Below are 18,151 nucleotides of genomic sequence, written 5' to 3'. Positions count from 1 at the left end.
CTCGGACATCATCGATGTCAGATCCTGTCGAGGCGCCAACATCGAGTCAGACCACTATCTGGTGATAGTGAAGATGCGCCCAAAACTCTCCGTAGTGAACAGCACACGCAACCGGCGCCCGCCTCGATTAAATATCGCGTGACTGAAGCAACCTGAGGTCGCGGCAGACTCCGCGCAATCGGTCGAAGCAGCGCTGCCAGCAGAGGGCGAGCTTGACGAAGTCCTCTCGAGGACTGTTGGGATACCATCAAGACAGCCATCAACAGTGCTGCGGAGAACGTCATCGGTTATGTGGAGTGAACTCGACGGAACGACTGGTTCGACGAGGAGTGTAGGAGGGTGATGGACGAAGAGAATGCCGCGCGGGCGGCAGTAGTGCAAGGAGGCACCCGTCGAAATGTGGAAAATCACCGACAGCGGATGAGGCAGCGAGTCCGAATTTTCCAGGAGAAAAAGCGCCGCCTGGAGGAGGAGGAGTTCGAGGAGCTGGAGCAGCTGCATCGTTCCCAAGAAACACGAAAGTTCTATCAGAAACTCAACGCATCCCGCAAAGGCTTCGTGCTGCAAGCCGAAATGTGCCGGGATAAGGACGGGGGTATCCTGACGGACAATCGTGAGGTGATCAAAAGGTGGAAGCAGCAATTCGATGAACACCTGAACGGCGCACATGCAGGAGATCAAGACGGTGGGGGAAGGTACATCGCCGGCGTAGCCAACGACGTAGAGGAGCCACTCCCAACGATGAGTGAGGTTAAGGAAGCCATTCGCCAGCTGAATAGAAACAAGTCGGCTGGGAAGGATGGCATCGCAGCTGAACTCATCAAAATGGGCCCGGACAAGTTGGCCGATTGCCTACACCGGTTGATAGTCCGGATCTGGGACATAGAACAGCTACCGGAGGAGTGGAAGGAGGGGGTAATATGCCCCATCTACAAGAAGGGCGACAAATTGGACTGTGAGAACTACTGAGCGATCACAGTCCTCAATGCCGCCTACAAAGTGCTGTCCCGAATCCTACTCCGCCGCCTAACGCCACAAGCAAACAGATTCATGGGAAGTCATCAGGCCGGCTTCATGGAGGGACGGTCAACGACGGACCAGATATTTACATTACGGCAAATCCTCCAAAAATGCCGGGAACACCAAGTCCCTACGCACCATCTATTCATCGACTTCAAAGCCGCATACGACACGATCGACCGTAACGAGCTATGGAAAATCATGGACGAGAACGGCTTTTCCGGGAAGCTGATCAGACTGATCAAGGCGACGATGGATGGAACGCAGTGCTGTGTGCGGATCTCGGGTGAATTGTCGAGTTCATTCGAATCGCGCAGAGGGCTTCGACAAGGTGATGGTCTATCCTGCATGATGTTCAACGTGGCGCTAGAAGGTGTTATTCGACGAGCGGTGGGCGAAATGCGGGGCACGATTTTCAACAGATCTAGTCAACTTATCTGCTTTGCCGATGACATTGATATAGTCGGCAGATCATCTGCGGCGGTGGAGGAGATCTACCGCAAACTGAAACGCGAAGCAGGAAGGATTGGGTTGATGATTAATACATCCAAGACGAAGTACATGCTGGCCTGCGGATCCGAGACCGACCGAACCCGCTTGTCCAGTAGTAACAAGGTCACGATCGACGGCAACGAGCTGGAGATAGTCGAAGACTTTGTCTATCTCGGCTCACTGGTGACCGCAGACAATGACACCAGCCGTGAGATCCGGAGGCGAATTATCAGCGGAAGTCGTGCCTACTATGGACTCCACAAGCAACTGCGGTCGAGAAGATTTAGCCCTCGCACGAAGTGTAACCTGTATATGACGCTCATTAGACCGGTTGTTCTCTGCGGGCACGAGACATGGATATTGCTCAAGGAGGACCTGCGTACACTCGGAGTATTCGAGCGACCGGTGTTAGGAACCATCTTTGGCGGCGTACAGGAGAACGGAGTGTGGAGGCGAAGGATAAACCACGAGCTCGCGCGACTCTACGGCGAACCCAGTATCCAGAGGGTGGTGAAAGCTGGCCGGATACGCTGGGCGGGACATGTTGCGAGAATGCCGGACGACTGTCCTGCAAAACAGGTGTTCGCTACGAATCCGGTAAGAACAAGACGAGCGGGGGTGCAACGAGCGAGGTGGTTAGACCAAGTGGAGCGTGATCTGGCGAACGTGGGGTGCCCGAGGAATTGGAGAACGGTTGCCATGGACTCAGTGAATTTTAGGAATTATGTTCGTCAAGTTATGTCGTGAGACGGAATACTATATAAATAAATTACTTTGAAACAAGAAAACAAACCTTCTGGGTTAATGTTGAATCTGAAAAAAAAACAAGTTGTTACAGTTGTTTGTTTAGGCCCATTTTGATATTTTAAAGGTAGTTTCCAACATAGTTCTGTTCACGCAGAAGGAAGCTTTCTGGATTTTCCAAAACACACCAGCACAAGTAGGATATACCACCGTCGAAGTTTCTGCTCAACTCAACTTCCTAGTCAATTGCAAATCATACCATTAATACTGCTAGACGAGATGGCTGTCAAATTCCTTCGGAAAGTACAACATTTCTTGATTATTGGACTAAGAAACTCACTTTTAGTGGCCTTGATGAAATTCTAATTATTCGATTAAGTGATCTTTGAATTTCCAAGGCGTTCATGCTGTATCAAGTTCTTATTTTCTGACCAAAATCATTCAGCACATTTTATTTATCCGGGATTGACTCATTAAAAAAAAATATATATTTTCTAATATGAAGCCTGCTCTTTGGATTCAAATTCTGCATAGAATCTATGTTTCATCATTTCACTTCATGTTAATGAAAAAATGGAGCAGTTTGATAAAGTTTCATAGATGAAATGTCGGATTCCTTAGTAATAGGGGAAAATATCTTAAAACCCCTTTAAAACCTGTTGAAATACTAGAAAACGCCTAAAAATGCATTGGTCCATTCAAATAGTTTGAAGACAAATTATTTTTATTTTCTTTTCTACAGGAAATTTTTCGGAAATCATCTTGATTTTTGTAGAAAAACATGAGCGGTACTATTTTTATTTTGCACTGTTTTGATATTTTTGGTCCCTAACCCCAATTATGCTTTATCCAAAAAAGTTAACATATGCTTGATTTATCCGTCAAACAGTTTGAAACTTTTTCGATTTTCGATCGTTCATATTTTAACAAGCGGAACACATAGAGGTACTATTGTTGTTTCGCTCACTGTGTGAATATTTGCTCCAAACCGAGGGTTAAAATGGTTAGAAAACCTAATGTTATCAAAAACTTAAGCACCCATGGATGCAAAATATCATATTGCTTTAAAAAAACAACTTACTGAGAGTTGTGTTGAGACGAAAACCAAGAAAACGCCATCGCTCAAGAAAACTCCATATAATGAAACATATTCACTTTTTCATCTGTACCGTTGAGCCGTCAACACGTACGCCGGAGCATCGTATCGTTGCTGTGTACCTGCAGGAACATTTTTACATTATTTATTTTTTCCTTACCTGTTTTTCAATCAGCACTTTTCAGTGCTAAAATTATTTCTATTTTCTTTTATTCATATTTTTCTCTTTTCTTTCCAGCATGGGGAAGTCATCGGCCGGTTCAAGGGCCGGAAGAAAACGGATTGCCGAACCTAATTCAGGTCCTTCGCCCAAAAAAGTTGAAATTTCCAATTTATTCGATGTCCTTCATAACATCGGTGATGAGGAAATATTCTTATTTAATTCTGATAAGAGTACTAAGAAACCTTCTTCTTCTTATACTCTTAAAAACGAAAAGGTTCCACCAATTACGGTCACGATTTCTGACTTCAATGCCTTTCGAAAAGAAATCGTCACTTCCGTCAAGGATGTGAAGATTTCTTTTCAGATCGGTCGAAGGAGAACTGCTCGTATTTTGGCGGAATCTTTTAATGATTTTCAAAAAAATTTAAATTATTTGAATAATAAAAAACACCAATTTTTTACGTACGATACTAGAAGTGATCGTCCTTTTAAAGTTGTACTTCGTGGTCTCACCGGCGATCAGACACCGGATGAGATCACAACTGAATTAAATTCTTTGTTAGGTTTTTCTCCAATTCAAGTAATTCAAATGAGGAAAAGAACCAACACGAATAATAACAGTAGTGTTGGTTTTGCTCCTGAGCTTTATTTGATCCATTTTAAAAAGGACCAAGTTAATAATTTGCAAATTCTTGAAAAGGCTCGTCTTATGTTTCATTGTCGAGTCAAATTCGAACCTTTTCGAAAATCTTCAACCAATTTCCTTCAAAATATTACGCAATGTCGTCGTTGTCAAGCTTTTTGTCACGGCACTAAAAATTGTAGAATGAATGCCAGATGCATGCTTTGCGGCTCATTCGATCATGAAAAATCTAAATGCCTTTATGGTGGTGATAAACCAAAAACAGAATTTTTCAAGTGTGCAAATTGCGCAGGTAATCATTCCTCGAATTCGATTGACTGTCCCATCAGGGCAAAAATTATTGCTTCTAGGAAAAATCCCAAAGTTTCCAGAAAAGTTTCTTCTCCTCTTTCCTCTTTTTCGTCTTCACACGTCGGGCCGGCAAACAACCTGCCTGTTCGCGGTCAGCCTCGGCCTACATTGGAATCACGGCTGGGTAATACCCGAAGTGATTTTAATGTTACCTGTGCTGAATCTGCGCCACAGACTCGTTGTTTATCGTTCTCAGAGGTGGTTGAAAATGGGTTGCCATCTCCAGGCATAACTAATAAAAATGGGAAAAAACCAAGTCTCAACGTTCATGCGAAGGCTTGGGAAAATCCCCGAAATTCAAATACTTGTTCTTCTCCTTCATTTTCTGATCCTAACAATTTTGTTGATTTGGGTGAGATTACTGAGGAAAAATTAAAATTTTTGCATCAAAATTTAATGGAAATGATGCAACTTATGTTGAAAGCAAATTCAATGTTTGAAGCTTTCCAAACTTCTTTTAATTATGCTAACAAAATTATTATGACTTTACGATTCCCTCATGGATCCAAATAGATGTTTAAATATTATGAACTGGAATGCTAGATCTTTGCTGGCTAACCAGGATGAATTCTTTTTATTTTTGAAAACTCAAAACATACATATTGCTGCCATCACTGAAACTTTTTTAAAGCCAGACATTAACTTGAAAAGCAATGCTTTCTTTAAAATTTTGCGAAATGATCGACTTGATCGACAAGGTGGGGGTGTAGCTATTGTCATCAATAGTCGTCTCAAATTTAGACTTCTTCCTTCTTTCAATACAAAAGTCTTAGAAACAATTGGAATTGAATTAGAAACTTCTATGGGGAAAATTATAATTATTGCCGCATATTTGCCTTATCAATGCAGCGGTGAACAGAAAAATTTTTTGAAGGGAGATTTACAAAAACTCACCAGAAATAAATCTAAATTTTTTGTTATTGGTGACTTTAATGCAAAACACCGATCTTGGAATAATATTTCATCAAATTCAAATGGGAATATTTTATTTAATGACTGCTCTGCGGGTTATTATACCGTTGAATATCCTAATGGGCATACTTGTTTCTCTTCGATTAGAAATCCTTCCACAATTGATTTGGTTCTAACGGATTTAGGCGAGCATTGTAGTCAATTAGTTACTCATGCGGACCTCGATTCAGACCACCTTCCAGTAACATTTTCTTTATCCCAAAGTCCCATTGAAAACCCTTTAAAATCAACTTTTAACTTTCAAAAAGCTGACTGGGAGCGATATAGGAATTTTATTGAACGTAATTTGAATGTAAACGTTCCACTGAATTCAATTGAAGATATTGATTTGGCTGTAGAAAATTTGACAACTTCAATAGTTAATGCTAAAGCCGCTTCAATACCCAAAGTTAAACATAAATTTAATCAACCTTTAATTGATGATGATCTTCAGTTTTTGATACGACTGAAAAACATTCGTCGACGCCAATATCAACGTACTAGGGATCCTTATTTGAAATTTATTTATTGCGACCTTCAAAAACAGATCAAACGTCGTTTAAATTTCATTCGTAATGAAAATTTTGCCAAAGCAGTAGAGGACATAAAACCCTACTCAAAGCCATTTTGGATATTAACTAAAATTCTGAAAAAGCCCCAGAAGCCAATTCCTACTTTGAAAGACGGGGATAAACTTCTTTTAACGAATGCAGAAAAAGCTCAAAAATTGGCCCAACAATTTGAGTCTGCTCATGATTTTAATTTAAACGTTGTAAGTCCAATTGATGCTCAAATTTCCCTTGAATTTGATGATATTCTTTCTAAACAAAATGTATTTGAAAGTTCTTGTGAGACAAATATTGATGAACTTAAATTGATTTGCAAAAAATTTAAAAATATGAAAGCCCCAGGGGAAGATGGGATTTTCTATATTCTTATTAAAAAGTTGCCTGAAAGCACTTTAAATTTTTTAGTTAAAATCTTCAATAAATGTTTTCACTTGGCTTATTTTCCCAATAAATGGAAAAATGCCAAAGTAACTCTCATTTTAAAATCCGGAAATAGTGCTTTAGAGCCTTTAAGTTATCGACCAATTAGTTTGCTTCCATCTTTAAGTAAACTATTTGAGAGAGTTATTTTGAATAGAATGATGATTCACATTAATCAGAATTCTATTTTCCCTGATGAACAATTTGGTTTTCGTCATGGACATTCTACTACACATCAACTTTTGAGTGTAACTAATATGATTAACGCTAGCAAATCTGAAGGTTATTCAACTGGTGTTGCTCTTCTTGATATTGAAAAGGCTTTTGACAGTGTTTGGCACAAAGGTTAAGTAGCTAAATTAGCTCGATTTGATTTTCCTGTATATCTCACCAAAATTATACAAAATTATTTGACTAGCCGAACCTTACAAGTAAGCTATCAAAATTCATGCTCTGAAAGGACACCCATTAGAGCTGGGGTCCCTCAGGGTAGTATACTTGGGCCAATCTTATACAATATTTTTACTTCTGATCTTCCTGATGTACCAGAAGGAAAAGGTAGAAGATTATTTGCTGATGATACTTTGCTTTCAGCCAAAGGTCGGAATTTACGGGTGGTACGCAGTAGATTGCAACAAAATTTAAATTCCTTTTTGAATTACTTGAAAATGTGGAAAATTTCTCCTAACGCTTCCAAAACTCAACTTATTTTATTTCCCCATAAGCCAAGAGCTCAATTTTTAAAACCTAATGAAAATCATTCCATCACTTTTAATGGGGTTTCATTAGAATGGTCTGATCACGTGAAATACTTGGGACTTACACTTGATCGGAATCTTACTTTTAAAAATCACATTGAAGATATTCAATCTAAGTGTAATAAATATACTAAATCTCTTTATTCTCTCCTCAACAGGAAATCCCGGCTGTGCCTGAAGAATAAGATGCTTATTTATAAGCAAGTTTTCCGACCAGCGATAATGTATGCAGTTCCGATTTGGTCTAGCTGCTGCGCGACGAGGAAAAAAGCCATCCAGAGGATTCAGAGCAAGGTTCTGAAAATGATTTTGCGGCTTCCACCTTGGCACAGCACCGAAGATCTTCATCGGATTGCGGGCATTGAATCGATCGAAGAGATGGCCAACAAAATCATCTCCAACTTCAGAGGCAAATCGATGCAGTCTTCCATCGCAGAGATTCGTTCTCTCTATAATTAGTTTTAATATAGGATAGTCTTAGTTTTTAGTAGTAAGTTTAAAATATTTTTTGACATTACAGGATGTTCTCCTACATAAAAATACTTGATTGCACTCAGCAAAATTAATGCAAATAAATAAATTATAGTGATTAATAAACTATAGGGCTCTGGACAGTTCATCATTGAACTGAACACCTAATTTAATGTAATAATGTAATATAAATGTAATGATGAATTGGTACAAATAAAGACATATTAAAAAAAAAAAAATACTTAATTGCGCTAAGCAAATTTAATTCTTACAAATAAATTTTTAATATCTAGTTAACTATAGGGCTCTGAACAGTTCATTATTGAGCTGAACACCTAATTTAATGAAATAATGTAATATAAATGTAATGATGAATTGATACAAATAAAGACATATTTAATAATAATAAATGAAACATATTCTAGAATTGCTGTTATTATTTGTAGGTTCTATACATAAATCACGCGATACTTCAAATTTTTATCAGATTTTGTTTATCTCCATTTTTCTCATTCTATGCTACACAATCTCTGGATCAATTAACAAATTTCCCGCCGATGGAAATGTACATCGTCCAAACATTTGACCCCGGATCTGCTCGTCTGCCACAACAACACACCTGCTGAAATCCCGCTGAAATGGCCAGTGAATGCAACTTGCTACAACTCCTCCACCACGCTGTGGTCGCCCTGTTCGCAAAGCTGCGGCATCGGCATCTCGACCCGGAACATCACGACGACTCCCGGATGTCAGAGGTTGAGCACGGTGCGGCTTTGCGAGAACCACAGATGCGAAAACCGCCGGGACTACTTTGGCAATAACAATAACAACAACAACAATAATAATAATAACTACTTCTACAATAGCTACTACTACCAGCAGCAATCGGATCAGCTGCAGCAGTCGGCAGTGGCACAATTTCAGTCCCAGTACGGCGATTATGGGCCACTGGGTCCCATCGGGTTGGCGGAAGACCCGGAGGAGATGGCGGCTGCGGTTTCCGGAAGCACTGGAAGCAGCAACAAACGTCGACAGCAACAGAGGCACCAGGGAGGACGCAGCTATCCGGTGGCCAATGATTTGCTGATGCTGGGCGAACCAGAACACCGCAGACGGGTAAGTACATCCGGTTTGGCTGGCTCTCAGACTGAACGCCGTTAAAGATAGATACCTACCTACAAACATGCATTTACGTTCCGAGGCCTTTTCCTTGCTTTGTAATGGATGTTACAGATAGGGAAATTAAAGAAGACTAAAATATTTGTCAACGTTATCACTTTAAGAATTGGTTGAGATTCGAAACAAATTTGAAATGGCTTTGTTCAAAACAAATATTTTACTTGCTTATTTATGGGAATCTTTTGATTAAGAAAGAATGACTGCAATTGAATGAGTTCATAAAAAAAGAAAAAAACGCCTGTTGAAAATTGATTAAATTATTAGTTCAGACGCATTTACCCTCTTTATTAAAATCTACAATAGGTAAAGTGTGAGATCCAATGGCCACGCTTTTAAGGAGTAATGGAGATTCTTTGTGCTGTATATTTGAAATCCATTATACGAGCGATTCTGAAAAGAAAAGTTGTGAGTAGAGAAAAATAGTAGATGTTTTTTTGTGACCTGCAATCGCATCCTTTCGGTATAAAAGTTACAAATCGCGTCTCATTAGCCTTCTATGAATTTGAAGTTCCATAAAGTTCCTCAAATAGCCTTTTTTGTGACATGTCTATCGCATCCATTCAGTATAAAAGTTACAAATTGGGTCTCAAATAGCTTTCTTTGGACTTGAAGTTCCCAAAAGTTCCTCAAATAAAAGGAATATATAAAGAAGGTAGTGCCAAGGCAGCCCTGCTGTAGTATTGGTACAGAGTGTGTCGTCACAATCAGGGAAAATCTGTTAATTAACTAGGAAATTTGCCTTTTCCGTTGATAATACGAAAAATTTACTGGAAATTTTCCACTTATAAAACTTTTTGTTCTAGAAGGATTCGTGCTCAAGACCAGTAAGGTGGGGTAAAAGTACAAGTCGGGTAGAAGTACGTTATGAGATTCCCGATCAGGAGAGCATATCAAAATAATAACTCAAACGTATCTCACCTAGATATTTATATCTGATTCAGTTATAATTAAGTACTCAAAATTTTTGATTTTAAGTTTCTCCAACATGAATTATATCTTATTCTGATTGACAGAGTTGAATGAGGTTGAGTTCATTTTCAATGATAAAGATTTTTTTTCGGATTGTCCTCAAATAAAATGATTATATCTTATTTTGATATACGAACAACTTTTTCTGAAACACGGACATCGAAGTCAACGGCCCAAACCGTACTTTAATCAGTTTCGCTCGACAGATTCTTAAAATAGAATCCAAATTTTAGGAAACCATAAAAGGAACATGGTTTCAGGAAATAATGTGGGTTATTGACATTCCACTAGAAAGTTTTCTCGAAGCATGCATATCTAGATAAGTTATAATTCTGATAGGTTTTGTTCTGCCTAATATCAAACTATGCTATCTGAACGAGATATAATCTAGATCGGAGCATATCACAAACTGATGTAATTTAGCTATGATCGTATAGATTTTCTGATATAATTTGAGATATTTTAACATCCTACGAGTACTGAATTATAACTCATTTAGATAGAAAATAGATAAGTATCAAAATATCTCATCTTGATATAATTTTGTTTTCCCCTCCTGATCGGGATTGAATAACAATAAATTCAATTGAAATCACTGCTGAGTGCCTAGCGAGGTAATGCATGACTACTTTTCATGCAACCCTTTACGGTCTTCGACAAAGTTGTTCAACGGATTTTAAGTATATTCACGCTAAATTTCCGCAACAAATATAAATTCACCAGAAAGGCAATTGCATACTGGTTCAAGATGTATAGTGATTTCTAGGAGGAGTTTCAAATTGAAACTCTACGTCTGATTAGGGACTTTTTTTGTCTGGTCTTTCAGAATTCAATTGGATGCGCCTGAATAAAGATACAAGCCGCCAAACTTCCAATAGTGTCAAATTGACACTCAAGAACAGATTAGACTCTCATAAAACATGAGCATTTTTTGGGTTCAACATTTTTCGGTGCATCGATGAGTTAAGAAACTCCATGCCAAGGCCTGCAATCGAAACTTAATGAAGTATTTGAAGCCCTTATACGAGTTTCAAATACTCTACATATTTCGCAAGCAACCAAAGGTCTCGTTTAAAAGGTCAAAAACAGCTTAATTAGCATAATCAATGTGCTGAAGTTCGTTTAATTCAGCCCAAAATTTAAGTTCTTATTGAAACTTTGAAGTTCCATTACAGATTTAAACGACCTTCTGCAGCAAAAAAAATCTCCTCTCCTCTCTTACTTTGGTCACCACTGTCGTGATTTTACGAATCTCAATTCAGAGATTCACTTAAACACGTCTGTCGCTCGCAAGAATAGATCAATGACTGACTTTGTTTTGTTTGTTTGTCAAGTGCTGCCAAAATAGCAAATGTTGTCATAGAAATTTATGTTATTTTATTCATCTACAGTGTTGCCGAATACAACTATTATTTTACTTTATTCCTAATTAAATTTGATTTATTTTCTGTATATTCTTCATCTCATCCCTACATTCCTTCTCACCTCTATTCTTAATTAAAACTTTTCACACGTCAACATTTGTTTTTTTCTTTAGAGCCAAATTTTATTTACCGAATATCCTCAATTTTTATTCCATATTCCACATCTTTATTCTCCATCCTACAAATTTTATTTTACTTCTTCTTATCCTTCATCACTTTTCTACATTCCTTCTCAACTCTATTCTCAATAGAATCTTTAATTTACCGACTTTTGTTTTTCTTAAATAAAAAAATTTTATATCCCAAATATTCCTCATCTCAATTCTACATTCCATTCTCTGCAAAAGCTTTTCAAATCTAATTTTTTTTTTGCATATTCTTCATTTTATCCGAAAATATTCTTCACAAAAGCCTTCCCAATTTGTGCTTTCTCTGTCGCTCTGCTTTTATTTACTAGAGCCGGAACAATCCGCAAAAAAAAACATTCTTAGCAACAGCTTTCTCAAACTGTGCTTTCCTTGTTACTCTGTCTCTGTTTATCAGAGCTGGAATAATTCGATAGAATTCTAAGAAACAGTCTGCTCAACCAGAAGGCTTGTTCAAAACAAACAATTAGCAGCAGCCTTTTATTTAAATATCTGCGCTTTCAACGCCTATTCCGTCTTATTCCACCGGAAGGCCAAATCAAAACAATCAGCAGCAGCAGCCTTATATATCTGCGCTATTTGTGCTTATTCTATCAACCACGCCATTGTCGTGATTTTACGAATCTCAATTCAGAGATTCACTCAAACACGTCTGTCGCTCGTAAGAATAGATCAATGACTGACTTTGTTTTGTTTGTTGTCAAGTGCTGCCAAAATAGCAAATGTTGTCATAGAAATTTATTTTATTTTATTCATCTACAGTGTTGCCGAATACAACTATTATTTTATTTTATTCCTAATTAAATTTGATTTATTTTCTGTATATTCTTCATCTCATCCCTACAACCACCAGCCTACATGTGGTGTTGCCTGTTGCTCTGTATCCATCTTTATTCCTCCCATCACCTCCATTCATATTACTTAGGGTGAGTGCTCCTACTTTGGACCTTGAGTCTACTTTAGTCCTAAAAGTCCGCTTTTTTCATTAAAAGTCTTTCTGATAAAATATTCAACGTTTTTGTATCTTCTAATCAGTGGTAATTCAGACAACTCACATAGTGCGACTCGGTTTGAGAAATCAGAAAAATAAGGAAAAACAACTTTTTTTAACTCTTCAAGCCAAAGTTAAAAGGGAAATTATTTTCACTGTAAAGAATATGAACCATACTACCTATCTTCCCTAAAATAAATGAAAATCAATGGAAATCCCGGAAAACTTGTAATGGGTCCAAAAATAGGAGACTTTTTACTGTGATGATCCATTTTTAGACCTGACATCACCAAAACTTTGTGTCAATACTCACAAATCAACAAAGATGCGATTTTTTTTTACATAAACGAATGTATCAAAAATTTATATGCGAATGGCAGACATTTCAAAGAAAAACACGTTTAAGAACGAAAATGGTTTTTTGGTCCTTTGAAGATTAGATTATGTATTTTATTTCTTAATTTATTAATCAATGCAATGTCATCTTGAAGCTAAAACGTGCAAAAATGAAAAAAAAATAGCTTCCAAAAGGTCTAGCTGGTAGTTATTGAGTGTTCAACTGATTGACATGATTTTAATCCAACCGGATTTCCATATTCAATTCTAATGTAGAACAATTAACATCAATTAACGATTGTTAACTTGATTGACTAAAATGCCAATAAATGATTTCATATAATTCAAAAACTAAAAGGTAATACGGTCAAAATTTGGTCAAGAGAAAACGCGTGTAAATCGGTGAAATTGTTTATTTAAAAAATCAAATTAAATTTCTTTTTCAAGTTTAATTAGTATGAAATTCAGGAAAAAATATTCAGTTAGGCTTCCGCTTTTCCGAATCCGAATTGCCGGGCCTTACGCTTAACCCCTGCCATCAGATTTTGTACAGCCAACTTGTCCACCTTCTTCGCCGCAGAAAGCCAGTTTGCCTTGAACTGCTGCTCGCCTTTAGCAGTTTTTTGGTCTTCTTCAGGTTCCAATTGACACTTGCACGTTGTTGGCGGCGTACCCTTACGGTCTTTTTACCGTAATGGCATGATGCCAAATCCGGCCAAAACAGTACGGAACAACCGTGTTTCTTCAGGAAAGGCAGCAGACGTTTACTCAAAGACTCTTTCACGTAAAATTCTTGGTTGACAGTCCCAGAGGCTATGAAAATGCTGCTTTTCAAGCCACAGGTACAGATGGCTCGCCAAACCAGATATTTCTTCGCGAACTTTGACAGTTTCATGTGCTTGAAAATATCTGCTACCTTTCCTCTTCCTTTTGCCGTATAAAACTCTTGTCCCGGAAGCTGCTTGTAGTCGACTTTGACGTAGGTTTCGTCGTCCATTATCACGCAGTCAAACTTCGTCAGCATCGTCGTGTGCAGCCTCCGGGATCGCGCTTTGGCCGTCGTATTTTGTTTATCATCGCGATTTGGAGTCACTACCTTCTTGTAAGTCGATAGTCCGGCTCGTTTTTTAGCTCGATGCACGGTTATAGACTAAACAGTGTATAGTATACACCCAGCTTATTTGCGGCATCTCGGAGAGAGAGGTTAGGGTTTCGCTTGAAACTAGCGGCAACTTTCTTTGTCGTCTCAGCGGCTTCCGATTTTCGATTTCCCCCGATCCAGACTTCCGGCTGTCGACAAACGTTCCCTTAAAACTTGAATTACATTTATAACGGTTGATTTGGCAACTTTTAGCGATTTTGCCAGCTTTGCGCGCGATGAGCATGGATTTTCGCAATGCGCGAGCAAAATTTTGATTCGCTGCTCTTCTTCCTTGGACGGAATTTTGACAACTGAAGAGTGAATTTCAAAATCAAAATAGGAGCAACATTCTACACACACACACACACACACACACACACACACCTCCAAAATGAGGGGTGTTCAGGTTTTTTAAATGCAAAACTGGAAGAAATACGTCAAGTTGATATTGACCAAATTTTGACCGTATCACCCTTTAATCATGATATTGGAACCAAATTTGGCATTGAAAGGTATTTGGATACGCAAAATATTTCAATGATTATTTGAGACCCCTTCCTCTTCCCAGTAGAAAGGGGGAGGGGGCCTCTTTTAGAATTTTTACATAACTCAAAAAATAATTAAGCAAATGAAACCAAATTTGGCATGGGCGGGTATTTGGAAACGTGTTATGTTCATATGATTGTTTAAGACCCCTTCCTTCTTCCAGCGGGGAGAAAGGAAAGAGGGAGGGGAGTTTCATAAAATTTTTACGGCATTACTCGAGAACTAGTACTACAACAGCAAATGGAACCAAATTTGGCATGTAACGATATTTGGGTACTAGAATTGCATCTATAAACATTTGGTATCCCTCATTCCTTCAAAGAGGTTGATTAAAAGGAGAAGGAGAGATCTCCCTTACAATTATCAGTATAACTGGAGAGCTGATCGAGCAAATGGAACCATATTTGGCATGTGAGGAGATTTGGATTCGAGAAATGTTTCTTTTATAAATTGAAGCCCCACCATTTTCAGCAAAAAGATATAAAGAGGGAGAGGGGGGCTTCCATACAATTTTTTGGCATAACCTGAGAATTAATCTCATAAGCAAATTTGTCATCAGAAGAATTTGAGTACGAAAAATACTTTTATGAGCATTAAGTCCTCACCCCTCCATTCGATGAGGAGAATGGAAGAGGGGATGGTACTCTCTTTCAAGTTTGTGCATAACTCAAGAATTTACTACGCAAATAAAACCATATTTGGCATGGGACGGAATTTCAATGCGACAATTTTTTCTATGTGAAACAATTCCTTTCTTGCAGTTGCAGGATAGCATTGGGAATATTGGAAGGAAAGAAGAAAGCTTATATGAAACTTTTGTTTACACAAAATCCGAGAAATGGACAAAACTTAACATGGAAAATCATTTTGGTATGATTCTATGAGTATGATCCTTTAAGTGAGTAGGTACATAGGAGGAGGGAGGTGAGTCCAATGCAATGTCGTTAGCATAAGTTCTCAATTTATGCTAACGAAGACAATAAATGGAAACGAATATGGCATAGAAAGGTACTTGGTTACGAAGTATGTTTCTTCGATTGTTATAGACCTTACGCTTTACAGTGTAGAGAGGGGAAGAAAAGAGGAGGTTCCATACAAATTTTGTTGTAAAGCTTAGCTTCTTGTTTACTCGTCATTTCCAACTTTTCAAATTTATTTTTAGGGAAAAATAAAAAAATCATGAAATGAAGAGTTAAAATTACCAGATCACAAATTTAAAGATCAAGATCTTTGTGTTTCAATTCGAAACTCCAGCTGCCGCTCTCATTTTATAGCAATTGCTTATGAATTATGTTATAATTTGATTTATAATAATGCCAACAAAACAATAAAAATTGAATAATTTCTGGAAATATCATTTGTTTTTGAAAGGTGTAGCAAAGCACACTGTGTCTTCTAGTTTTGTATAAAAATTACTTGAAAATCCAACTTTTTTTTTGTGAATATGGTGGGGTAAAAGTACGACCTTAGTGCTATCCTGTTTTTAGAAAATTTGGCAGTTGTTTTTCTGAAAAACCTGGAACAGCATTGGATTCCTTAGACTTTTATCTCTCTTCTTAAAAAATTACAAAGATAATCGATCAACGCATTTGATAACAGTAGTGAAAATGTCAAACTGCTATCGAAACGTACTCTTACCCCACCTATGGGGCAAAAGTTCGAATGAAGTGGGGTAAAAGTACGACCATTCAGAATTCCACAATTTAGCATGAAGCCAAGAGGAAAATTATTAAATATCAATCTTTGCTTACTTCTGTGTTCGCTTCTGATACAAATCCTATACATGGGCCTACAACCTCGCGGATTTGGAGTTCTTCCCTAATTGTCCATATTCAACAGGTTTACGAAATCCAGTTCTCATCGTATTTGAGCAATTTTTTTGGCGAGCAAGTCTTTGTAGAAACAAATATATGCGCTGATGTTCCCAGTGAATTTTAGAAAGAAGTTTAAACTTTCCGTTCAGATTTACTTCAGTAGACCCTGTATATCAGGCATGTCAAACTGGGGGTTCGCGGGCCGCATGCGGCCCGCGGCTTTGGTCAATGCGGCCCGCGTAGCCCCATCTTAAATTTTCACAAAATTCCCTACTACACAGAAGTACGCTGGCTTTCCTGCCACAAAATATTAAAAAGATTTTTTTTTTTTTTTGCTACGAGAGGAAACATTAATAGGGGAGAGTGGGGTATCGTGGGCCATGGGGAAACGTGGGCCACTTCTAATATCTCAGATGTGTGTTGAGATAAAAATCTCAAACCAATTGTCATTGTCGTCGCTTTGCGTGAGCATATGTTCCTATATGTTGTTGACTGAAATACGCATCATATGCTTCTTTTATTTATCAAGCTAAAAAAAGTTAGAAAAATTTGCTTACATAATTAAAAAAACACCCGCTAATTTCATCGAGGGGGAACCTAAAGTGTATAACAAAAATATGCTCATACGCTTATGATCTTAGTTTTGTCATGATCTTTCACATGGAAAAGGAATTTTTGATGAAACATCAATAAGTCACACAAACGCAACCAATTTGCAAATCATACCTTGTGGGGAATCGTGGGCCACACATCTTGATTCACCTATATTTTTATGATTTTATACACATTCAGAACTTAAAATACGTTTTACCTATCTGTAATGTTTTCGTATGCCAAATGAAGAGTTATGAAAAATATTTTGTCCATCCCATATAAGAAATTTTGCCAAAACGATTGCGAGCCAGGTTTTGGAATCTATGCGATCATACACAGCTCTCTTTTTTATTTCATCATCTGAAATTGCTTAAAAATAACGAAATGAATTAGGAAATCAAAGTTTTGGGTCAACTTTGCATCTTATTTGGTCAATTTGGGTTTGGTGGCCCACGATTCCACACCATTTTTCAAAATCCAAAAAATATTGCTTTTTTTCAAAAAGTCAAATTTGGGCAAAATAACTTTTTAAATTTTTTAAAAAAATACCTTATGATACCTTGAAAATATAGAAAATCATACCATTTTTTATAATCATTTTATCTTTTATAATAAAGAAGTTATGGAACAACGAAAAAAAGTGGCCCATGATTCCCCACTCTCCCATATTATTTTTGGAAATGAAAGGTGAACCTGTTGAACATTTTCAAGCAGACGACTGGGTTCAGGATTCGGCATTTGACGTTGATCTCACTGGCCACCTGCAAGATTTGAACTTAAAGCTGCAAGGATAAGAAAAAAAACATAACTGCTTGTGATGATGTAAATACTTTCAAGCGAAGTTACGGTTATGGATCAACCAAATTTCCAAAGAAAACCTTGTGCACTTCTCTACGTGTCAGAACTGAAAAGATCAAATGAGGCTGCATCATTTGATAAATACGTACTTCACCTAGAATCGTTACTAGATGAATTCAAAAGCCGTTTTCGTAACTTTAATTCATACGAGCAAGAATTTTCGTTGTTTGTATCTCCATTTTCGTTTGCTCCTAAAAATGCTGCAGATAATTTGCAACTAGAGTTGATAAAGCTGCAGTGCGATTCTTTATTAAAAGCGAAATACATTGAAGTGGCTGTACCAAAATTTTACAGCTATTTGCTTGAACGCTACGTTGAGTTGCGGAAATTTGTTGCCAGAATTCTTGCTATGTTTACAAGTAGCTATCTCTGTGAACAGTTTTTTTCCAAAATGAAAGCTACAAAAACTCCTCATCGTTCAAGATTATCTGATAAAAATTTATCATCAATAATGAAAGTGTCAGTGACAAATAAA

General features: G+C 37.7%; 1 protein-coding gene across 2 annotated transcripts in view; it reads left to right on the top strand.

Moving 5' to 3' along the window:
• Positions 1–18,151, top strand: part of LOC129757203 (uncharacterized) — a 483,998-nt gene that overhangs the window by 426,439 nt on the left and 39,408 nt on the right. For both annotated transcript variants that reach the window (XM_055754336.1, XM_055754337.1), the window contains exon 7: positions 8,325–8,794. In XM_055754336.1, the coding sequence (XP_055610311.1) occupies positions 8,325–8,794 (470 nt within the window). The remainder of the gene's footprint in view (positions 1–8,324; positions 8,795–18,151) is intronic.

This window comes from Uranotaenia lowii, chromosome 3, assembly GCF_029784155.1.
Source record: "Uranotaenia lowii strain MFRU-FL chromosome 3, ASM2978415v1, whole genome shotgun sequence".
Lineage (NCBI taxonomy): Eukaryota > Metazoa > Arthropoda > Insecta > Diptera > Culicidae > Uranotaenia > Uranotaenia lowii.
The sequence above is the reverse complement of the archived record's forward strand: the minus strand, read 5'-3'. Positions and strand labels throughout refer to the sequence as shown.